The 25108-nt window shown below is 45.3% G+C and overlaps 1 protein-coding gene across 1 annotated transcript in view; it reads left to right on the top strand.

The window, feature by feature from the left end:
* Positions 1-6412: 6412 nt before the first annotated feature.
* The window catches only part of NAMPT (nicotinamide phosphoribosyltransferase), a 38831-nt gene continuing 20135 nt past the window's right edge, over positions 6413-25108 (top strand). Inside the window, exons 1-5 of the mRNA XM_062216507.1 lie at positions 6413-6580; positions 15740-15896; positions 17030-17133; positions 18241-18369; positions 24806-24964. Coding sequence (XP_062072491.1) covers positions 6524-6580; positions 15740-15896; positions 17030-17133; positions 18241-18369; positions 24806-24964 — 606 coding nt within the window. The 5' untranslated portion in view covers positions 6413-6523. The remainder of the gene's footprint in view (positions 6581-15739; positions 15897-17029; positions 17134-18240; positions 18370-24805; positions 24965-25108) is intronic.

Below are 25108 nucleotides of genomic sequence, written 5' to 3'. Positions count from 1 at the left end.
GCCTTGGTTTGTCTTGCTGGCATAGGGGACTACATCATCTACTGAGACAAAAGATGTTGCGAGGCAAGCAGATTGAGGAGACAGGAAAATAACTATTGTGAAAGGTAGGAAAGGAGGCTGAATGGGAGGAACGAGTGGATCGCCAGGCAACGGGACGTTTTGCTATGAATGGTTTTCAGGGATGGATGATGGTCCCTGTCAGTGCTCAGTAGCCTGAATGCTCTAAGAGAAAAAAAGTGGAAGCTGGCGCCGTGGCTCAATAGGCTAATCCTCCGCCTAGCGGCACCAGCACACCGGGTTCTAGTCCCGGTCGGGGAGCCGGATTCTGTCCCGGTTGCCCCTCTTCCAGGCCAGCTCTCTGCTGTGGCCCGGGAGTGCAGTGGAGGATGGCCCAAGTGCTTGGGCCCTGCACCCGCATGGGAGACCAGGAGAAGCACCTGGCTCCTGCCATCGGATCAGCGCGGTGCGCCGGCCGCGGTGGCCATTGGAGGGTGAACCAACGGCAAAAAGGAAGACCTTTCTCTCTCTCTCTCTCTCACTGTCACTCTGCCTGTCAAAAAAAAAAAAAAAAAAAGTGGAGGCTCTGGGGACCAGAAGGCTAGAAGGTTTAGGAGCCAGAGACAATGCCGATTATATGTCTAGGCTAGGTCATAAGGAAGAGTCAAATCATAGAAGCAAATACCAGGCAAAGGTCTTGAGACCCAGGGTTGGGCAGACTGGGAGGGGAGTGAGTGAATGAGAAAGGTGGGATAAAGGCTTAAGGAATGCAGGGCTGATGCTCAAGGTTTCACAGGTAGAGCAGTTCTTAGTCTAGCAAAGTCTAGGGTGTGGAAACTGAGTAAGGCCTGGTCGACCTTTATCCAGACCTTAATCATTTCTCAAGCACTGTTCCTGGAATCCAGGGTTATATACTCATACAAGTTTATATTGATCCCAGAAATCCTGAGCTTAATGACTTCTATTGTTTTGTTTCCTCACCCAATTCATGCCGGTTTTGAACAAGAACTGAGGCTAGTGTAACATTTCTTTTTATGTCCTCTAGGGCTTGTTTCCACAGTCTGTGTATACACTAAGTGTTTATATATGTCTATTGAATTGAATCCTACTGGGATTGATTCCCTTTCCTGCTTTCTGGTCAACAGCAAGAGTTTTCAGACTCTTTGGCATCAGGGTTATATTAACTTTAGCAACTTGAAAGAACTAGACTTTCTCTGAGGAGAACATGGTGACTGTTTCCAAATCATGTCAAGTCTATAGAAACAGGGAAAAGGGGGAAATATTTACATGATTTCAAGAAAACCAATCTTTTTTAGCTCAGTTTTGAGATATAATTTATGTGAAGTTCGCCAATTTTAATTGAATTCAGTGGATTTTGACAAATGTATACAGTTGTATAACCACTACCATTTTTTTTGTTTGTTTGTTTGTTTGTTTCAAATTTCTCATGCTCCTTTGCCATCAGAGCTGCAAATTGAATCCAGGCATGCCATTGTGAGCTGGAAGGCTAAATGTTTCCAATCAACTTCTCTTAACCCCAACCCTCTGATAACCACCAATCTTTCTTTCACTATACTTGGCTTTTCTAGAATTTCAAGTAAGTGAAATCATACAATCCATGTTCAACACCAGGAATACCAGTCTTGTGTGGAGGATGTGAAACAGGTCATAAGCGAAGAGAATGGCAATGAAAACAGTGAGGTTCACCAGCCTGAGTACCCACCTACTTTGGCTTCATCCTAACAGTGCCTAAGAAAAATAATTTATGTGCCAGTTACATTTCTCTAAAAATTTAGAAATACTAAGTTTTATTTTAGAAAAAATTAAAAGTAAATACATAACTACTAAAATTTAAAATGTGTACTTAGGTACCATCTATGATCTCATTTAGGAAAACACTGAATAGAAGGTCTTGGTATTCTTTAATACTTCTAAAGCCTTATTCTCTCAGTCATTGTTTTGGGTTATTGAATCTTAAGCAAGTGGCCATCAGCAAAATTTATAAATAATGATGATACTGTAGCAACCTAACATGTGTGCACTTACCTTATTATTTTCATTTTTAAAAGATGTATTTATTCATTTATTTATTTGAAAAGCAGAGTGATAGACCAAGAGATCCTCCATCCACTGGCTCACTCCCTAAATGGTTGCAACGGCTAGAACTGCACTGATACAAAGCCAGCAGCCAGCAGCCAGGAGCCAGGAGCTTCCTCCAGGTCTCCCATGTGGGTGCAGGGCCCAAGCACTGCTTCCCCAGCTGTATTAGTAGGGAGCTGGATTAGAAGCTTGGATACTGTCACAGGTGGGGGCTTAATGCACTGCTCCACAACACCAGCATTTATTATTTTCAAGTTTTGATTATTTTATTTAAAAGGCAGATCCACACAGAAAGAGAAAAGAAGTATCTTCCATCTGCTAGTTCATTCCCCACATGCCCCCAACAGCCAAGGCAGGGCCAGGCAGGGACCCAAGAATTGGAGCCATCACCTGCTGCCTCCCCAGGGTGCACATTAGCAAGAAGTTGGATTGGAAGTGTAAGAGGGACTCAATCTTAGGCAATCTGATATGGGATACAGGGGCCCAAAGTGGCAGCTTGACCAGCTATATCACAATGCCCTCCCCTATGTTTTTCTAAACATTCATTTATTTATTTGAGAGGCAGAGTTAGACAGAGAGAGAGAGACAGAGAGAAGTCTCCCATCCGCTGGTTCACTCCCCAAATGGCTGCAACAGCTGGAGCTGGGCCAACCTGGAGCCAGCAGCCAGGAGCTTCCTCTGGGTCTCCCACATGGGGGCAGGAGTCCAAGCACTTGGGCCATCTTCCACTGCTTTCCCAGGCCATCAACAGATAGCTGGATTGGAAAAAGGAGTAGCCAAATCTTGAACCGGCGCCCATAGGGGATGCCAGTACCACAGGCGGAGGCTTAACCTACTACTCCACAGCACCAGCCCCACCCCATCTTATTTTCAAAGATTAATTTAAAACTGTTCCTTTTTTGCTTCCTACTTTTTTTAAAGATTTATTTTATTTATTTGAAAGACAGAGTTACAGAGAGAGGTAGAGACAGATCTGCTGTTCACTCCCCAAATGGCTGCAACAGCCAGAGCTGAGCCCATCCAAAGCCAAGAGCCAGGAGCCTCCTCCAGGTCTCTCACATGGGTGCAAGGGCCCAACGACTTGGGCCATCTTCCACTGCTTTCCCAGGCCACTGCAGAGAGCTGGATGGGAAGAGGAGCAGCCGGGACTAGAACCAGTGCCCATATAGGATGCCGGCACTTTAGGCCAGGGCTTTAACCCGCTGTGCCACAGTGCCAGCCCCTGCTTCCTACTCTTATTTCCCAATTTATTTGGTTAGAATTTGAAAAGCTCGTAGTTTTGTTACTGGGAAAAAACACTAGTAGTGAGGGAAACTGAGTCTTACCACACAGCACACGTAGATTGGTAAGGCATCCTATGGGATACCTCATGAAGGGAACTTATCATCAGATGATCAGCTCTGCACTGCCCAGCAAACAGCCAATTAGGAGAGTGTAGCAAAGTCAGACCACGAAGATAACACGGAAAAGATAGAAGAACATTTTGGACAACTAGGTATGTGCATTAATTCTTAGCGCTACACTCTCATTTCTGGACTTTTAGACTAACAGAGTAGTTTTCCCTGCCTCTCTCTGTGTGGTTGTAGAGGGCTCAGCAGGATAGATCATTATTTAGTGCAGCAGGTAAATAACTGGATTCAGGAAGAGCCGTGTCTCTTTGTAGAGGAGGTCTTGTCTTAGGATCAGAACTCTGGACGGTCCCCAGAGGGCTTGGGAAGCTTGAATTTAGGAAAAAAAAAAAAAGTCTAAATGTCATTTTTAAAAGCTCCTCTCTGCAGCAATTGTTGCTAATTGGTCAAGTCCAGAGCAGATCATGAAGGGAGACTAGGACTTGTCAGGGTCACAGGTGAGCTGAGTTGCACACCTTTCGGGTGTTTTTGACTGAGGTGAATCAGGTGAGACAACAATACAGGCTGGAAGCAGGGGTGATGTGGAAGCACCCACTTTGCCTGGTCCCGCATGTGAGTCACAGGTGAGCCACAGCTCTCTAAGAGATAGACACAGGGAGCTGGGGGCCCAATTCTCCATGTGCGATCCGCTGCTTGGTAGGCAAGGCCGAAGAATCCAGGGCTTGGAATCAAACGAAGGGCCCAGGAGAATCTCTGCTTTTAGTTCCTTCAGTCTCCCAGCTCTTTTATATGATACTAGATCAACAGGCTAAATGTTACTTCAGAAATTGTCTTTCGGGGAAGTCATTTCAAACAGCAATCCTGGCTTGGTAGTTGGTAATTTCATAGTTCTACAGACCTCGATTAATTCAGAACTGGTTCAGTGAAGCACATAGTTACGGGGAGTATGTGCCTCATTCTGTTTGGCAAATGATGATTTTTCTACTGGGAACATGACTTCATTGTCATGTTTTCCTCTCGTCAGCACTGTAGGGATTGAAGTTAGAAACCCATAAGCAGGCCTGAGTCCTGCATTTAACAAGCAATGTCAATGCACACGCAATATTAGTATTTTTTATTTGCACTGAGATTAGATGCTTTCATCTTTAAAATGCAAATTCAACTCAAAAGTTCACAAGATCAAATTCTGCTTTATAAAAAATAGCTACTGTAAACAAAGTCCACTTTGTAATCAGAATCCCACTTTTTTCCTGCATAAAGCAGCACAGAACAATGGTCAGTTATAGATACATGGATTCCAGGAAGCTAAACAAATAAGAATTTGTTCTGTAAGTAAATTAGGTTATGTAAATTCCAAACGAAGACAAAAATGGAACTTTTTCCTACTTTGTATTGCTTGCACTAATGCAACAAAATCACCCCAAATAAAAAATTTTTAACGACTTAAAAATTTTTAAAAAATCTTGCCCACTGAACACCAGGAGGGTCAACCAAAAACAAAGACAAAACTCCCACTCGGTTGAAACCTCAATGCTGAAAGTAACCCAAAAAGTGTTGATTAGAAGTGCTCCCTTTATATATATGAATGAATATATATATATATGAATGAATATATATATATAATGAATACTTTCATATCTGTATCTCACTACCTTGGTGATGCCGGAAGACGGCGTACACTTTCCCCGCTCTTTGTCCGGTCTGTAACTACACTTAGATAAAGGAACACGCACCGATTTCAAGACGGGGTCAGGACCCAAGGTGCTCTGAGTTCAGACTTCCATCCCGGTTACCAGTTTCCTAAGGCACAGTTGCACCAACCCCCGCCCACAATTAAAAGGAGATGTTACTAACTTGAAGGGCAGTCCATGAGGGTCCTGTACCAGTTCCCATTAAACTTTTTCCCAGGCTGTTTGTAGCCTCTAAAACCCAAATCTTAATTTAAAAAAAAAAAAAAAAAAAAAAGCTATTGAGCCTGCAGACAAAAGGAATCTTAGTTTGCTACAAATATGCAACCGTGTGTGAGATCTGGGCGGGGGCGGGGGCGGTCTGGACAGGGGTGAAACCATCAGACGTCATTTCAGTCCTCAACGTGGGGATTGCCGGCTCGCGTCCCACGGTTTCACGATTCCCCGTGATAACGGTTTCTGTCAGAGATCTGGCCCGTGGCCTCTTCCTTCCCGGAGCTAACCGGACCCGTCACCACCCTGCCCCTGAGGACGGAATTCAACCCCCCACCCCTGCTTTCCCGGGCAGCCTCCGGACCCCCTGGGACGTCAACACGCCCCTCGCAGGACCGCAGGCCTCGGGCCCCTCCGTCCTCGTCCCCGCGGCGCCCCGGACACGAGCCACGGCGGCCCAAGGCGCGCCCCTCAGTCCCGGGAGACAAAGGTAGTCACCCCAAGCGCAGGGGCGCCAGGCGGACGGTCCCCGGGCGGCTCCTCCCGCCCCAGCCGCGTGGCGTGACTGCAGGAGGACCCAGAAAACCGGCCAGGACTGGGCAGCACAGAGGAGTCCCAGCCGCGGGGGGCGAACCGGTTGCTCGCAGGAGCGGCGAGGCCGGGCACGCCCCCCCCCCCCCCCCCCGAGCCCTGCTCCCTCGGCACCCGGCCGAGAAACGAAACCGAGGCGCGGGCCGCCTAGGTCACGCGCCCGCCCGGGCGGCCCCGCAGCCTCCGGCTTCCCGGGGCGGGCGACTCCGAGCGAGAGCGCGTGCCTCACGTCCGCCCCGCCCCGCCCCCTGCGCGCTGCGCACGCGCGGCCGGGCCCCGCCCCCTCCTCGTCCCCGCCGCGGCGATGGGGTGGGGGCGGGGGCGCCGAGGTGAGGAGGCCGCCGGAGCGCCTGGCCTGCGAGCACGCGAGCCGCCGCCGCCGCCGTCGCGTCACGGCTGCCGGGCCCGCCCTCCTCCGGCCCCTCCTCCCGCTGTCCCCCCCGCCCCGCTGCTCCCGCCTCTCCCCCCCTCCCGCTCCGACCGAGCGGTGACTTAAGCAACGGAGCGCGGTGAAGTCCATTTTTCGCCTGCCTCGCAGCCGCGCCGGGGAGCTCGCGGCGCGCGGCCCCTCCACTCCGGCCCGAGATGACTGCTGCGGCAGAAGCCGAGTTCAACATCCTCTTGGCCACCGACTCCTACAAGGTAGAGCCCGGGGCGGCGGGCAGGTGACCGGGACGAGCGCGAGGCTGGGGGCGGCCGGCGGGCTGGGGGCGCGGCGCGCGCGGCGGCCCCGGGGCAGGCGCTCGGGCGCGCGGCGCGGGACGGGCAGGTGAAGCTGGCGCCGCAGCGGGGCGGTGGGTGGAGGACGGTGGAGGGATGGACGGCAGGAGGCGGGGCCTGGGGGCGCGCTGGGGGGGCGCGGCCGGGGGCCGGGGCGGGCCCGAGCCGGCGTCGGGGCTGCGGGCTCGGACGCGGGCTCGGCCGGCCGGCGTGGTCGGGCGCACGCCCTCGCTCGCGGCGCGGCCTCTCGCTCCCGCCGGGCCGGGCCGGGCTGGGCTGGCCGAGGCGGGGGCGATCGGGTCGGTTAGGTAACGGCCCCCGGGGGCCGGGCGCTGGAGGGCGGGCGTGAGGTGTCCTCGCTGGGTCCCGCGCCGCGCCGCGCAGGTAAGTCCCTCCCCGGGCGGGAGGTGGGAGAGGTCGCGGTCGGGGGTGCCGGGCAGCCACGCACGACCCCCTCCCTGCCCGTGGGTGGCCCCGGTGCCGCGCCGGCTTCTCCGGTCCCACGCCACCGGGCTCCGCCTCAGACTCTCTGTAGTGTTCATTGATGCTCCTGATCCCTGATTGCGGACGCCAGCCTGCTGGGGTCACTGCAGGATTTTGGTGAAAAGGAAAACGAAACACAACGAGTTAAAGGAACTGGAGGTTTGAAGCCTGGAAAAGTTGTCCAGAGGGTAGTGGGACGACACTGCCCCTCTATCCGCCTCTCAGGCGCTGCCTTGTGGGGCTGCCCCCTTTGGCTCGATTTGAGACACACGCTGGTGGAGGCAGGGGTAGTTAGAGAAAAACCCGGCGAGTGCTCTTTCCCCTAGTTTGCGAATTAGATGGAGTAAACCGAACTGTACTTCTGCCAAGTTTTGTTAGCCAGGACACTTACAAGACGAAATGTCAGATCAGAAGCCCCCGTGGCACAAAGTTTTTCCCTGGCTTGGAATAGAGTGATAAAGCATAGAACGCTAGTGTTTTTGGTTTTCAGTGTTGGTTTTTTGCTTTCAAACCTCCAATATTCCAAGAAAGTACTTGAGAGAATTCTATTTTACTTAAGTTCTATCTTGTCCAGTTCCTTCTAATCAGTTTGAGGATCAGATCACGGGATTCTGACGAGTTATTGAAATAGAGCCAACAGTTACCAACAAGTGGTCTTCGGAATGGGGTTTTAAAGTGGAAGGGTATGCCGTTAGGAGACCTGCTAGCACCTGTGGTCCTTTAGTGGGCTCTAAAAGCTCCTCTTGAGCTCCCTGAATTCAATCAGTGTTCTCAGGGTCTTATTTCAGAATGGTCTGATTCGTGGTTTTCTAACATTTCTACTTAGCTACGTCTTTAATTTTCAGATTTTTATAAGTATTTACTCATGAAATGATTGAGTTAGACATGGGAGATGAAAATGGAGGTTGATTATTCCGATTTTTCAAAAACAAAAGTGGGTACAAGTTCCTTTAATGTGTGGTGCATGCACCATTATACGGAAGCAGTATGAAATTTCTTCATCAGACTTCTGGCATTCTGCTAGTTAAAACCGTAAGTTAACCTTAAAGTTTCCCACTCTCCTAGCAAGGCATACTGAATTGCATTGTTACAGATTACAGCTATTTATTTTTTAATTTTTTAAAATGCATTTATTTATTTATTATTTGACAGGTAGAGTTATAGACAGTGAGAGAGACAGGTCTTCCTTCCGTTGGTTCACCCCCCAAATGACCGCTACGCCCGGCATGCTGCGCCAATCCGAAACCAGGAGCCAGATGCTTTTTCCCGGTCTCCCATGTGGGTGCAGGGCCCAAGCACTTGGGCCATCCTCCACTGCACTCCCAGGCCACAGCAGAGAGCTGGACTGGAAGAGGAGGAACGGGGACTAGAACCTGGCACCCATATGGGATGCCGGCACCACAGGAGGAGGATTAACCAAGTGAGCCACGGCGCCAACCCCTGATTACAGCTATTTAATAAACTTGATTCCAGTCTATTTCCAAGACAGATTGCCATGATTTTATCACCTTAGTAATAGGAGATTGTCATTTAGTAAGATTTTTTTCAGCCCCCTTCCCCCCCAAAAAAGAATCCGCAGAGGGATCAGTCAAGGTACTGTTTTCATTCCAGTGGGTTACAGTGGTGTACTGAGGTGGATTGTATTCCTCAGCCACATTTTCATCTGGTTCATTTTTCCTTACCTCTCTAAGTAGTCCTTATAGCCTGTTTCCCACTTTGGCCTTTTCAGTCATCTTAGAAGAACTGGGAACAAAAAGGATAATCTGGAAGTTAGAAGCAATGAAATTTACATTTGAAAATGATGTAAGAATGTTGTACATCCATGTCAGTGTGTACAAACTATTGACCAGTTGAACTGGGGAGCTTGTAGCTTTAGAAGTGTTGGTTTAGACAGCAAAATAGTGTTGACTTCTTTCCAAAACTGAAGTGCCTGAGCACTCTTTTTACTAGTAGATGGAGTGCTGGCCAAGCACATCGCAGTGTGTGGGAACTTTAGTTTCTATCTGCACGCTCTCGAGTGGGTCCAGACCACTTACCATAGGGGGAGCAGGTGAAACATGGATAATCATTTCTATAACCTGTACATAATGAGGAGCCAGGAGCACAGGCAGGTGGGGTTTGCTCTTCCATTTTCATCCAGGGCCATTTACAAATAAAGACACTTTATCTCAAGTGTTAACCTTTTAAATTTTCAGAGTAGCTCTAGTTTGTATTTTTGTTGTGCTATGTAAAATAGGGAAAGGTGCCCTTGGGCTGGTGTTAGCCATCACAGTGCATGAATGGGATTTGGAATGCTTTTGTGAAGGGAACCAGGGGGTTTCTTCACTCACTTCTTGGATAGCCATTGATCGGTTTCCAAATAACTGGACCACTAAAGATCCTCTTGAGTTCCTTTTCCCTTAAGATAGTTTGTTACAAACTAGAGCAGGGAATGGTTTTAACATTTCTGAACATTTTACCTTTTTTTTAGATTTATTATTATTATTATTATTTATTTGAGAATTTGAGAGGTAGAGTTACAGACAGAAAGGGAAAGAATTGTCTTCCATCCACTGGTTCACTCCCTAAATGGCCACAAGGGCTGGAGCTGGGCCAATCTGAAGCCAGGAGCTTCTTCCCATCTCCACAAGGGTGCAGGGGCCCAAGCAGTTAGGCCATCTTCTGCTTTGCTTTCCCAGGTCGTAAGCAGAGACCTGGATTGGAAGAAGAGCAGCCAGGACTCAAACCAGTGTCCATATAGGATGCTGGTGCCGCAGGCGGAGGTTTAGCCTACTGTGCCACAGTGCCAGCCCCTGAACATTCTACCTTTCAGAGATTAATGGAAGTTGTCGTCAGTTAGAAAAGTCATGGACAGTACACAAAAGTGATCCCTAAGCAGTATAGCTTAAGCCACATCACAGGCGTGAGCGTTGGGTCTGGAAGTTGAGACTCCAGGTAGAACACCCACATCCTGGCCTTCTGCTAATGTAGATCCTTTCTGAGGCAGTGATGATGGCTCGAGTATTGGGTTCCAGGCTTCAAGCTCCTCTGGAGTAAACCAGTGGATGGGAGCTCTTTTTCTGTGTGCGCCTCTCAAATTAAAAAAGGAAGTCATACATTAGTTAATGAAATGTGCCGTCGGGTTGTACAGTAAGTTGCTTCTCCAACAGCCATTTGTAAGCCGGAAATCCAGAAGGCAGCACATTTTCAACCATTCATTTCATAAATATTGGAGACCTGTTGGGTGTTCAGCAGGAAGATGAAGATGAGCAGCGCCCCCCACCCCACCCCACCCCCACCCCCGGTGTCCAGGGTGGAGGAAGGTTGATGTTAGAGAGGTTTCAAAGAGCTGTGTGATTTGTATATGGGCTCACATGACCAGGGCAAGTACTACCATCCTGCTTTTTCAGCTATACTTTGCTTTTTAACTGCAAAGAAATAAATCAGAAGCCAATATTTCTAAGACCTGTATATGAGAGCACTGGGTAGCATATCCACAGTCCCAGAGTATGTTAATATATAATAATGGTATTCATATTCAAGGCAGCATTTTAAAGAAGATTTTGCTTCCTCTTATCATCAGATAGCAAATCTTAGAAGTTTGGGCTTTTTGAGGGGATGTGGAGATAGATGAGAGTTGTCCCTTAGGCGACTAGTTCTGCCTGGCACGTTTGCATGCCTCTGTCTTCCTCAGAGCTGTTCCCGTTTTTTGTAGCTGTCTCTTCGGCTGCTTCTGCAGGGACTCTCCATTGTTGGCCCAGTGGCTGCTGCAGTGGCTGGGCCTGTGAGCTGGGGGCTCTGCTGCTTGTACCTGGATGTTACCTCTGCGTGCTTATAAGGCATGTGCCAAGATAAGACATGGCGCAGGCATTTCAACCCCTCCAGTAAGTTTTACATTATAAATTACAGGAAAATCTTGGACAACAGAAATAAAATCACGTGTATAAACCGTGTACTTGGTGGAGACTTTGATTTAGGTCAGTAATAATTGTATAAACATTGCGAAAGAAAAATACCCGGAGCCAGTGTCCTTTTGTTGAGTTGATGAAATTCAGTTTGAAGGTGTGGCAAAAGAGATACAAGTTGGTTGAAACTCAGTGCCAGGAGGTTTAAGGGAAGAGGCCGTGTAATAAATATAGGTAAATGGTTTTGCAATTTCTCCTTTCCCAGGATAGTATAATCCAGAAATCCTTAAAGCCATATTTGTGAAATGATTGTTGCCTCAAAGCCAAATAGCCATGAATTGTTTTCTGGAGCAACAGATGGATTCCCAGAGATTGGGACTTCTAAAATAATACTGAAAAGAAGAATGAACCAGTTCAGATTTTTGCCGTTTCTAGTACGCTAGCTTTGGAGGGGCAGGAAAGATGTAGCTAGTGTAGGGCTGAGTGTATCCTCTGCTGATTGCCCTTAGATATGATTATTTATATATAGATATTTAACTTATTCCATGACCTTGAATATGTTACCACAGAGCTCTCAAATACAGGTCTTGAAGATGCTGGCTTCTGCTTTCTTTGCAGCTAAAGAGAAAAGTGCAGCTGAAGAAGTAGGACTGTAGTACTTGCTTTGGTCATGTGATCCCACTGTGGGAGGAAAGAGCTAGAGAAGACATAGGTCTGCTTTCTGGGGCACAGAGAGAAGCATCCAGGCACGATTGGACTACTCGCCCAGAAAGGTTCTACTCCTCTAACTCAGCCTCAGCCCTAGAACAAGGCTGTAAAGCTTGAAGCTTTGTGGTGCAGTTGTTTGACCAACATCCCATAATGGAAAAACTTTCTCTTTTTTAAAAACATAGGATTAGAACCATTTTGTTCTAGGCATTAAAATATGGCCAGTTATTATTACCTAGTATTGGACAATTTTGGGATGCTTGTCTTTTCATGAGGCAAACCAATCATGCAACTGTGAAATTAAGTTCTATTATGAAAAGCTACGTTTTCCTGTGTGCCTTTCAAAAAAAAAAAAAAAAGATTGATTGATTATAAAGGCAGAGAGAGTCAAAAAGAGCTTCCATCTGCTGGTTCACTCCCCAAATATCTGAACAGCTTGGGGCTGGACCAGGCCAAAACAAGGAGCCCAGAACTCAATCCTGGTCCCCCAGGTGGGTGGCAGGGACCCGAGTGCTTTCATCACCCACTGCCTTCCCAGGCACATTAGCAGGAAGCTGGGACTCAAGCACTGCAGTGTGGAGTGCAAGCAGTGGCTTAACCTGCTGTGCCACAAGGCCCGCCCAACGTGTGCTGCTGTACAGGTGCTGCTCCGTTAGCTGCAGGAGGGCCGTGGCAGTTTGGGAGGCACTTTTAGTGGTAAGGCTTGCTGTGGATATTATCAAGTATTTTCTGGTTTGTCCACATCCAGTGAATAATTTTGTGTTTATTGTAGAATCACTTTCTCTTGACAGAAGTCAGAGCAGCGATAAGAAGCTGACAGGATTTCGGAGCTTCCTTTTGGTAGTCACTTTGATTTTGAATACCATGAGAGTTTTTCAGTATATACTACTTAATGCTTAATACCGGGCTCTTGGCTTCCCTGCCTATTCCTTGCACAGCCTTCCTTGTCTAAGAATTTGCACTGTTATAAAGCCAGGCTCAAACCAAAAATCATTAGAGTGCTTCATTCCTCCCTATCCACTCCCTCAGCCCAGCTCTCCTCTGCCTCCCTAAAATCCCAGGCCAATTCTGCCATCCAGTATCATCTCAGAAGGAGCCTCTCAGCTCTGCTTCCTCTCTGGTCATCGTGTAATCCGCCCATTGCCCGGCTGGTCCTCCAGTTGAATCGGATCATATTCACCACAGTTTACAGATAGCTTCCCGTAAGCCTGACATGACCTTACCTTTGCCAGCCTCTGCCCTCACCACCCACCCTCCCTCCTCCACCCCCATGTCCAGGCACCAGCCACACACACTCTTCCTACTGTTTGATCCCTATGCCAAAGCATTTCCTCTCCTGTCTCCTCCTCAGAGAAGTCTCCTAGGCCCCTCTAGCCATCCATTCCCCCTTCATCATTCATGGCCTCCATCTTGACCTGAAAGTAGTTGCTTGTTGTGTACCGTTTTCCTCGTCCCGCTTCAGCTCCCATTAACCCCCTGAGAGTAGGACCATGTCAGTCCATCTTCAGCTTCTAGACAGTAGATACAGAGTTGATGGTTGTGAATGAGTGAACTGTTTCTAAAACAGTTGAGTTGAATTTACATCCTAGCCCGTTTTCTGGTCAAGGATCAGAGTGACAATTGTAGCAAAAAGGAAAATAAAAAGGGTATATACCAACAAAACTGGAGTCATTTTTGATCATGTGTTGGCTGTGTTCTTAGGCTAATATTGACTAAAGTTTCCCATTAAAACAATGTATGTGCCCATATAAATAAATCTAAACACACTCTGTATTCTCTGTAAACGTGTTGGCTGTTAGTAAAGAATATGTAGTAAATTATGTTTCGTGAGTAATTACCCGTGAGTTTGCCTAGACAACTCGGATACTTTGCGATCTAAAACATTCGCTTCAGTTTCTCCAAGAGGAGTTTCAACTCCTACCTCATTTCTCATTGAACAGCCTGCCAAGTGTGTTTTAAGTGATACTTAATGACAGAGGAGGCATTCTGAACACTTAGGTAAAGGTGGGTTTGAGAGTACTGTAGTTTATAACACAAACCCAAAATAAAGCTTTAAAATTATAAACATGGGGAATTATTGCCCAGAACTGGAACTATATTTGTGCGATGGGAAATATGTAGTATACTTTCAGACCAAGGTGGAGTTAAAGTAGTTTAAAGACATTTCTCTAGCTTTTGACTGCTTGGTCCTCTTAGTAAAGGCTCATAATTAGTTTGCCTTTTAATACTTTTAAATCTGATGCATAAATTTTATATAATCTGCACTGTTAAGTGTCTGAAGTTTAAAGAAGGTCGAAGTACAAATGATATAGCAACATTAGGTATGATTGATTTAAATAAAACAGAGCTCCAGGTCTCCTGCCTGAGTTAAGCTCTTGGAGTCCATAGTACTAGCAAGCTGCCCCTCCAGTATTGCCTGTGCACCCTAGAAGGGCTGTTTCTCCAGAGCTCGCAAATACACTTCCATTGGAGAAGAAGCAGAACCTTTGAAGTGTCAGTGGGAATGCAGGAATACTGCAAGAAGTTCAGTGGTCTGCGGAAGTAAAACAATGCACATTTTCTGTGGCCTTTTTGAAGACCCCACATATATGTAAGAATTTTTGTGCTAAGCTACAAAGATTCTTGAGGACGGATCCAGATGTTGTGATTGTACAACCAAATAGAAAATGTTGGCTTGCCTGTACTTGAGATCAATGCTAGACAGGAACATCGGTTTATGTTCTCAGTGGTCTCCCGGGAGACTTGGTCTGCAAAGATTTCTGCCATCATTGCCATGATTCGGCCTGTACCTTACATTTTAGGGTTTTTTCTTTCTTCTCTTTCAGTCAGGCAAATATATATATGTGTATATTCTTCTGGTTATTTTTAATAGGTAAAATGTTTTAATATGCTTAATACATTGGAATAAAATTCAAATTATAATGAACATGTGATTTTCACTTTTATTTTTATTAAAAGCATATAAATTTTTAACAGTATTCATAATATAGTAACCAATTTCACAGAAAAGGTACGCTAATACCTCTTCACATTTTTAAATTGTAAGGATTTGATGTTATAATGTGTGGGAATTTCTGTTCCAATTAGGAAGGAATTTAGAAACAAAGATTGCAAAAAAATTTTTTTTCTTTGCTGCTTTTATAGTGTCACTATGGAGGCTAGAAGGGATCGTTTCAGTACCTCATTATTTAAAGAAGCCATCATGAGAAGTCATTGTTAATTTGGTAAACATACCACATTTAGATAGCAGTAGTACAGGCTGGACATCCCTGATCTGAACGTGCAAATCTGAGGCACTGCAAAATCTGAAACTTTGGGGGCATTGACATGCTGCCACAAGTGGAAAATTCCATACCTGATTGCATGTGATGTGTCTCAGTCAAAATCAGGCGCACTAGAAGTATCCGAAGAAGTTACTGTCGGACTATGTATATAATAGTGTAGTTACCGTCGGACTGTGTATGTAAGAGTGTATATGAAACATCAGTGAATTTGTGTTTATATGTGGATCCTGTCTGTAATTCAATACATCTGTCTGTATTTCAATATATGTCTGCAAACATTCCAGCATGCAAAAAAGAAAATCTGAAATCCAAAACATGTCTGGTCCCAGGTAGTTTGGATAAAGGATAATCAGTCTGTACCAAATTGCGCTGACTTCGAGTCCATTCTTTTATGTCATGTGTGCCCACAGGCAGCTGCTGCTCTTCTGGACCGAGAAATATTACCCAGTACCATACTTGTCAGGCGAAGGGCCCTGCACTTAAGTTCCTTCTCTCTGTTTTTGAAAGTTAATACTCTGATGTGGTTTTGACTAAACTGTGAAAAGTATGTTAATAAATAAGATATTTACTTTTCAGTTTATATGAGCCAGGAAAATAAACTGACCAATAGCAAGGAAGAAGTATCATTTCTCTAGTTTCAAAATAATGTCAAGACGTTTTCTCTTGTGATGTGTATTCTGCTTTTCTGGTGTCTTCTAATTGAGGTGTTTTTCTTTATATAGGTTACTCACTATAAACAATACCCACCCAACACAAGCAAAGTTTATTCCTACTTTGAATGCCGTGAAAAGAAGACAGAAAACTCCAAAGTAAGGAAGGTGAAATACGAGGAAACAGTATTTTATGGGTTGCAGTACATTCTTAATAAGTACTTAAAAGGTATTACTTTTCCTAGTACATTTACAACACTGCTTCTATATAACTCCATCAGTTTCTCCTATATTGTTCTATTATTTGAAGTAACTTTCCAAATAGTCTGATTTTGACATTTATTTTGTTACTTTAGGGATTCTTTCTTTTGCATTTTTGAAGAGCTGTTAAGTCAGATGCATTGAATCGTAATTTAGTGTGTATGCTTGGTGTTCTAAGTATGAAAAAGGTTTCCTGAAACATCTCCAACCTTTTGCAACTTAAAAAAACTGCAGAATTGAATACAGATCAGTTGAATTCTGTGTAAATGATGACTCTTTCCATAATCTTGGCTACTTTAAGATCAGGCAGTTCAGATATATTATGTTATTATAAAACCTAGTTAGAGGCCAAAAGCACTTTTGGCAAGATTACCCAAGATATTTTAAATAAGTTTGTTATTTGTATGAAGTGATCAAAGACAGATGGCACACTTGAATTGAGTTTTATAGCTTGAGAGCTTTGTAAAATACCATTTATTATGATTTATAACTAAAATGTGTTGCCTGTTCTACGTCAGTATTATCTGAGTAGTTCAGATGTCTTCAGTTAATTAGTCCTCACAATATCCTGTAAGTAGATACTCTGCTATTGTTGTCCTCAGATAACATGTTATTTCACAGATGAACAAAGTTAACTAAAAGTGTATTGGGGGCAAACATTCAGTGATTGTGAAAATTACTGGCTTGCTAGCCCTGAAGACACCACAGTCTTTAGGAATGAGAGGCTCACCTGGAAAATGTAGGGCGCTTCTGAATCATCTCAAATTTGAAGAGAATCTAAGTTAAAAGGATAGAAGAGATGTCTTTTGAAAGTTAGCTTATTGTGATTTTTTAAAGGACTGTGCAAATAGTAATTTTTCCTATTGCGTATCTGCTTTTATAACAAATTAACATTTATGCTTAGAGTGAGTTGTTGGAAGTAGAAATTCCATTTCTGACTGCTGTTGGCTCTGGGTAAGTCATTTAACCTCTCAGTTAACTATTTTTTCAATCCATAGAATGGATGAAATATGAAATAGCTAAAGATGTTAATTCTGTGACAATTTGGGAACTCACAGAACGTCTTTAGAAATTGTAAACAGGACGTGTATGTCCTTGTAGGCAAAGTAGTGACCAAAGAGAAAATCCAGGAAGCCAAAGAGGTCTACAGAGAACATTTCCAAGATGATGTCTTTAATGAAAAGGGATGGAACTACATTCTGGAGGTAAAAAATGCTCTCATGCTTTGATTTTTTTTGTTTTTTAAGATTTGTTTATTTATTTGAAAGGCAAATTTTTAGAGAGAGGGAGAGACAGAGGTCTTCCATCTGCTGGGCCACTCCCCAAATGGCTGCAACATCCAGGACTGGGCCAGGCCAAAGCCAGAAGCCAGGAACTTCATTCCGGGGTCTCACGTGGATAGCAGGTCCCAAACACTTGGTCTGTCTTCCGCTGCCTTCCAGGTGCATTATCAGGGAGATGGAGTAGAAGTGGAGTTACCGCAACTTGAATCAGCACCCATATGGGATGCCAGTATCGCAGGCAGCACCTTTACCCGCTGCACTACAATGCTGGCCCCAGATCTGTTTTTAGTTTAGAGTTTCTTACAAAGCAATTTTAACGGAAGATTAGACTATCATTCAACTCTTTTCTGCTTTGGACCTATTTAGTGTAAAGGTAGTGTTCTTGGACTAATTGTAGAATTTGTTGGAATAAACTCATCGTTTATCTGAAACAGCAGAGAAAAACATCATTTTAGTTTTGATCACTTTGAAATTACCTACCCTTGTTTTTAAAAAAAATTATTTGAAAGAGTTGGAGAGAGAGAGAAATCTGGTTCACTTCCCCCACGATGGCCACAATGGCTAGGGATGGGCCATGCCAAAGCCAGGAGCGTCATCCAGGTCTCCCACGTGAGTCTCCCACACTTGGGCTATCTTCTGCTGCTTTCCAAGTCACGTTGGCCAGGAGCTGGATCAGAAGTGGAGCAAGCAGTTCTCAAACTGGTGCCCATGTGGAATGCCGGCATCACAGGCTGTGGCTTAACCTGCTGTGCCACAGCGCTGGCCCCATCCACTCCTATCTATTGATGTACTTCGCAGAAGCAGTTGACAGCATTAAATTTGAAAATTAGTGTCAGTGCCTGAATTGTTAATAACTTTAGTTTTAATTTAGGAGAGTAAAGATATTTTGATGAGATTTTTAGTGATGTAATAACACCGACATTTGTGATTTCTGATGGTAAATTTAGCCTCTGTAAATGTAAAGAACGTTAACAAGAGAGGCAGCTGAGTGGCATCTGTGGGGTGACTGCCTTCCTTGTCTCCTACCAGAAATACGACGGGCATCTTCCAATAGAGGTCAAGGCTGTTCCCGAGGGCTCCGTGGTTCCCAGAGGAAACGTCCTCTTCACAGTGGAGAACACAGACCCCGAGTGCTACTGGCTCACAAACTGGATTGAGGTGAGTTGCTGTGGTTTTGCTGGTTTTTTTTGTTTGTTTGTATGTTTGTTTTTTTTAATTAACATTACTTGAAGATTTAAAGAGCTGTGAACTGAGATTCTAGGTTAGAATTTGCTGCAAATAAAGCTCTGTAATGTTCTACAATCACTACACTTCTCCAGGCCCCAGTTTCCTCGTCTGTAAAATGACAGTTGGAATAAATAACCTTTAAGCTTCCTTCGAGTGACAGCTAATGCTCGGAGATTTCTGTCTAAATGAAATGACTGAGAGTCACTGCTGTCGCAGCTCAGGTAGCGTCCATCTCATCTGCTGCTGTTCTGGCTGTGCATTACCTTAGCGCAAGATCAGATGCATTTTCAGTTCCACAGGCATTTCATGGCTGTTCTGTTCCACTTAGACTAGAGGACCTCTGTTCCAACTTCAGTGAGCACTTCATTCATTCTCAAATTAGTTCTCTTCCTGGCACTGTCACCTGATATTTTCCTTTTCTCATCTCAGTACAGACAAGGTCACTATTCATTTCCTTTAAATTCCTCAGCCTATGTTGCAGCCTTTGTTTCTTTGTTTTCCTTGCATGCATACCTAACTAGGAATGTGTTTTCCTGGTCAGTTTTTATAATGATAATTCACTTAGCTGTTCAACAGTTTAATTTAGATTTTATGTATAAAGAGTAAATGCCCTAGAAAATAACTGAAGAAATACCACCTTGGGGCTGGCACTGTGGCTCAGTGGGTTACCGCCCTGGCCTGAGGCACCTGCATCCCATATGGGCACCTGCTCCACTTCTAATCCAGCTCTCTGCTATGGTCTGGGAAAGAAGTAGAAGATGGCCCAAGTCCTTGGGCCTCTACACCCGCGTGGGAGACCCAGAAGAAACTCCTGGCTTTGGATTGGCGCAGTGCTGGCCATTGCGGCCAATTGGAGAGTGAACCATCGGATGGAAGGCCTCTCTCTCTCTCTCTCTCTCTCTCTCTCTCTCTCTGCCTCTCCTCTCTGTGTAACTCTGACTTTCAAATAAAAATAAATAAATAAAAAACAAAGAAAAAGAAATACCACCTTGCTGAGGTGTGTTTAAATTTTTTTTTTATTTGACAGGTAGAGTTATAGACAGAGAGAAAGGTCTTCCTTCTGTTGGTTCACTCCCCAAATGGCTGCCACGACTGGTGCTGTGCCAATCCAAAGCCAGGAGCCAGGTGCTTCTTCCTGGTCTCCCATGCAGGTGCAGAGGCCCAGCACTTGGGCCATCCTCCACTGCCTTCCCAGGCCACAGCAAGAGCTGGACTGGAAGAGGAGCAACGGGGACTAGAACCTTGTGCCCATATGGGATGCCAGCGCCGTAGGCGGAGGACCAACTAAATGAGCCACAGCTCTGGCCTCTAAATTTTTTTTTAATTTGTTATTTATTTTCATCTTATTTGAAAGGCAGACAGAGACAAAAAGATTTACCATGTGCTGATTCATTCCCCAAATGCCACCAACAGCCAGGAATGGGTCAGGCGGAAGCCAGGAGCCAGGAACTCCATCCTGGTCTCCCACGTGGGTGGCAAGGACTCAAGAACTTGAATCATCACCTGCTGCCTTCCAGGTGCGCATTAGCAGGAGGCTGGAATCAGGAGCAGAGCTGGGAGTTGAACTCCCGGCACCATGATAAAGGATGGGTGCATCCTAAGTGCCATTTAACTGCTGTGCTGGATGGCCATCCCTGAGGGGGTTTAAGTTTGTTCTTACAACTGACTCTTTAATTAGTTTACTGGCTAATTAATTTTTAATTCTAAAATTTGCATATTATAAAATACTACATTTGAGATTCACCTAAAAGACTATGAAAAAATTTTGAAAAAATAAGAGGTCCTGGAATATATTTGAAACATGACAATGTTTTGCTAAGTTGGCAAAAAAAAAGTTAAAACATTCTTTTAAGAGTCTACATGGGCCATCAACTAATAATATGTTAATAATCGCCTAAAAATAAAAGTAAAGAGACTGGGGCTATGGCCTAGTGGGTAAAGCCACCTCCTGCAGTGCCGACATCCCATATGGGCGCAGGTTCGAGTCCCGGCTGCTCCACTTCCGATCCTGCTCTCTGCTATGGCCTGTGACAGCAGTAAAAGATGGCCCAAGTCCTTGGGCCCTTGCACCCATGTGGGAGACTTGGAAGAAGCCCCTGGCTCTTGCCTTTGGATTGGCATAGCTCTGGCCATTATGACCAACTGGGGAGTGAACCAGCAGATTGAAGACTCTCCCCCTCCCTCTCTCCGTGTCTCCCTCTCTCCTTCCCCATCCCTCTCTCTCTCCCTCCCTCCCTCTCCTCTCTGTGTATAACTCTGACTTTCAAGTATATAAATCTTTAAAAAAAGTATATACAGTTGAGTAAAATAAGTTTTACATAGTCTACACTGTGTTAAAACTTCGAATTAACTGTGAACACAAATAAAGAAAATAATCCATTTTGTGCAGTCGTTACAGTGTTAAAGGATCTGTGCTAGCAAATACTTGATTTTGAGGCAGTAGTACTCATATTATAAAAATACAGGAGTGGATGAGTGCTGCACATCAGCTGGCCTTTTACCTTAAATACCCAGAGCTCTCAAACAGCTGAGTATCTGTTAGAGCATTCATCATCTGGGGCAACACTTGTTTCCGTTTTTGTCTTGTTCATTTTCTGACTGTAGATCTCCCTTATGTCTAATTGAACTTTCTCAAAGTGTGCATTTATGGAAGAAGAGTAGCAATTTCCTTCTACTGCCTTCATGTTGTTTATCCTCTTCTGAAAATGAGCACACACTGCCCTCACCAAATTTTTGGCTTTTTATATCTATTATTATTTTTGGTATATTTCATCAGGAAACTACAAAGTAAAAAAAAAAAAAAATACAACAGATGCCTTCGAGCAGTAGTTTGTTAACAAAAAACATAAATACATGTGTGACAAAAAAGTATGCCACATGAATCCAATACAGCACTCCTAAATGTTGCTTTTTAAAAGTATATAAACCCTAACTTTTGGTTGCTTATAACCTGAAACAGAAATTGTGTTCTTTTTACTAATATATATTTTTTAGGTTATTTCAGTCCTATGTAGATATTTTTATCTAAGGTGCAAGAATGTACAATATGATAGTATCTCTTAGAGTTTCTGATTGAGCCTGTGAGTTTTTAACAAATGTGTATACTCTGAAGGCCAGTCTAAAATAGACTTCATATTCACTTTGCTGCCTTTGTGGGGGTAGGGGAGACTCATCCTACCCTTGCCAGTTCCCAGCCCAGATCATTCCCTGTGTTGGAAATCAGACTCAACAGACTGATTACTTACAAACTGAAAGATGTCCTTCTGTTAGTCTGTGACTTAAAACATCTGTAGTAATAGCACTGAGTAGTCTTCCTTCTGATTCCCTTTTGCGGGATTTGTTCAGAGTTACAAATAACTATTCATTGATGATTATTCACTGGAAGCACAGGAAATCGCTTTATTGATTTAAGTTCTGGTGCTGGAAGAAACCATCGTTCTCTCATCAGATTTCAGGACAGGTTTAGAACAGCCGGGAGTTCTATGAAAGTGTCACAGGTTTACGAGGGGGTGAGGAATAAGCACATTGGACTAAATTTACTCCCCTCCTCCACCAAAACCCAACGGCCAGCCTTTCTGCTGTTAAGAAAATGGAAGAAAAGATGGTGTTAGCGACAGTCACAGCGATCCGCTGCAGGCCCTCCTGCCCCTCCCCAGTTCTCCCCCTGAGCTCCTCGTCCTGCCCAGTGACACTAGTGAACGCTCCTGAGGGGAAATCCCAGCCTCTTCCCTTTGGTCGTCTCTTCAGCTCACGTTCCTGGCTGCATTGTGTGGGCAAACACTGTTCTGGAAAAGTTGCCAGCACAGCCTACATGGTTAGATGTTGGATTGACCCGAGCTGACTTCCCTTTTCCCCTTGCTTGCACCAGTGGCAACACTTTATAAAGTTAATTTAAGCTGGTTTTGTTGGATTGTGGAAAGGAAGTGGTGATGTGAAGAATCATTGTGTTTGATCATTATTTCTCCCCTTCGCTGCCTTTGCTTTGAGGGGTAAGGTCAGTCTTCTGCCTTTATAACTCATCTAGGGTTTTCCATGTCTTTTTATGTCTTTCCCACACTCCCAGATAGTATCAGCTCAATTAAAATATGCAAGTAGATTGGATTAAATTCATATGAATCTTGATTAAGTATCAGCTAGGTACCAAAAAAATACAGGCCACAGAGATTAGAGTAAGGTGCCTCTAAGAGAGAGGTGGCTATTCATTCTTAACTAGCCACTAAGGCCATTAAGAGTGAAGGCTAGGCCGGCGCCGTGGCTCAACAGGCTAATCCTCCGCCTAGCGGCGCTGGCACACCGGGTTCTAGTCCCGGTCGGGGAGCCGGATTCTGTCCCAGTTGCCCCTCTTCCAGGCCAGCTCTCTGCTATGGCCTGGGAGTGCAGTGGAGGATGGCCCAAGTGCTTGGGTCCTGCACCCCATGGGAGACCAGGAGGAAGCACCTGGCTCCTGCCTTCAGATCAGCGCGGTGTGCCAGCCACAGCGCGCCGGCCGCAGTGGCCATTGGAGGGTGAACCAATGGCAAAGGAAGACCTTTCTCTCTGTCTCTCTCTCTGTCCACTCTGCCTGTCAAAAAGAAAAAAGTGAAGGCTGAGATGAGAACAGAATAGCCGGGACTTCCGAGGGAACCATGAAATGAAAAGTAAGCTTTGAATAAGCGGCAGGGGGCGAGCTCGGGGAATGGCACAGTGTTCTTATCATGGCAGATAGTGCGGGGAGGGGTTGGGGGTCGCAGTGCACACGTGAAACTAGTAGGAGATAGACTTGTAAATGGTAAGCAGGGCAGGATCCAGACGGCCTTGAATTCAGTATGTATTGGCATTTCCTCCTGTCGACAACAGATGGCCATTGAAGGTCTTTCAGGAATGATGGAACCCGAATGAAGCTTACTTTAGAATGATAACCAGTGGCCGGGTGAAGGACGAGTCACTTACAGGCTCTAGATTAGGTGTTAGGAGGATCAAGGGCAGAGGGCTCCAAAGAGGAATTGCTAAAGCAGATCCAGGAGAGGTTGGAGGTGATTGGTTATGGTTTATGTAGTAATTGCCTCAGTTTCTATTATGTAACACTACCCCAAGACCTAGTGGCTCAGAACAGCTGTTACTTCTAGTGATTCTGTGGTTGACTGGATGGTTCCCCGCTGGTCTTGCTGGAACAGATCTGTCTGCCTGCAGCTGAGGGGCCAGCACGGGCTGCCCGGTCTTGTCTGCATGTCTGGGCTGCAGCTCACAACGGTGGGCCTGCCTGCCACTGGACTTCGCTTCACAACCTGGGCTGCTTCACAGTAGCGTAGTCTCGGCTTCTAAGAGGATGAGAATAGAAGCTACAGAACCTTTGAAACTGGGGCTTGGGATCACACAGTGTCACTTGTGCTGTGTTCTGTTGATCAAAAGCAAATCAAAAGATCAGCCCAGAACCAAGGCTTCCAGAAGTGGACTCCATCTCCTGGGGACAGGATTTGCCGGGGCTGTGTTTAGTCAGTCACAGGAGTCTAATACTACAAGTTTTTGTGTTGTTTTGTTTTGTTTTTAAATATAAATTGGCAAGTCCAAGGCTAAATAGTCTTTATTTTTAATTATTTATTGATTACCTTTGTAACATTCCTAAAATATTTTCTAGGTTCAGCTCAGTTGTAATCAGCAATGCTTTCTAAAGCAGATTTGAAGCTGCTTCCAGCATGCTGTCTGGTGCACAGACTAGAGAGCGGGGCAGTGAGTTCCCAGCCGTGAGGGTGATACGGTTGCTGTGAGCGAGCAGCAGGCTGCTTTTGGGATTTCCCAGCGGCGGCGAAGAAAGGGGAAGCTGAGGAACAGTTCTTAGCAGAAAGTAGGAAGCTAGCAGCTCTTCACGTTTCCTCATTTAGGAGCAGTTACAGTAGTCGCTGAGCTACAGAAGAGACAGTGACCTTGCAGTTGTGCAGCATATGAAGAAAGGTTTCAGACAGCTGTTGACAGTGACCTTGGTTAGACGCTAAGTGCAGCGTAACTCAGTGAAGAGAGGTTCTCTGGTGCTAAAGTGTCTTGAGCGTAAACCTACCAGTAGTCAGCAAGTCAGCGTTACCAGGTGTAGTCCATGGGCAGTGCTGGTCTGTAAGCTGGTTGATGCATGTCCACAATAAGTGCAGAAATCAGGCATTTAGAAACGGGTCAGCTGGACACTGCCTCACCACCCAATGCAAGGTGCTTTATAAGACTGTCAGTCCATGACAGGTTGAACATTCTTTTAAAACTTGGCCCTGGTATAGCTGAAGTGTCTCCTTGGGATTTCTGATAGCCTGGAGTCCAGGACATGCCCCAGGAGAAAGCTGGGGTTTCCTCAAGAGGGACACGGTATTTTGTGTATTAATACTTATGATTAATTTTGTTACTACAGACTATTCTTGTTCAGTCCTGGTATCCAATCACAGTGGCTACAAATTCTAGAGAGCAGAAGAAAATATTGGCCAAATATTTGCTAGAAACTTCCGGTAACTTAGATGGTCTGGAATACAAGTTACATGATTTTGGCTACAGAGGAGTCTCTTCTCAAGAGGTAAGGAACGGAAATGAGCCTCGTGTAGTAAAATGTGGGTTGACTGAGTACTGGTGTAAAATATCTGGGACATAATGGGATTGATCTTGGTTGTAAGTATGTCACATTTTTGAAATTCCAAGGACTCAGTCAACAGATACATAA

This window comes from Lepus europaeus, chromosome 1 (assembly GCF_033115175.1).
Source record: "Lepus europaeus isolate LE1 chromosome 1, mLepTim1.pri, whole genome shotgun sequence".
NCBI classification, from domain to species: Eukaryota; Metazoa; Chordata; class Mammalia; order Lagomorpha; family Leporidae; genus Lepus; species Lepus europaeus.
The sequence above is the reverse complement of the archived record's forward strand: the minus strand, read 5'-3'. Positions and strand labels throughout refer to the sequence as shown.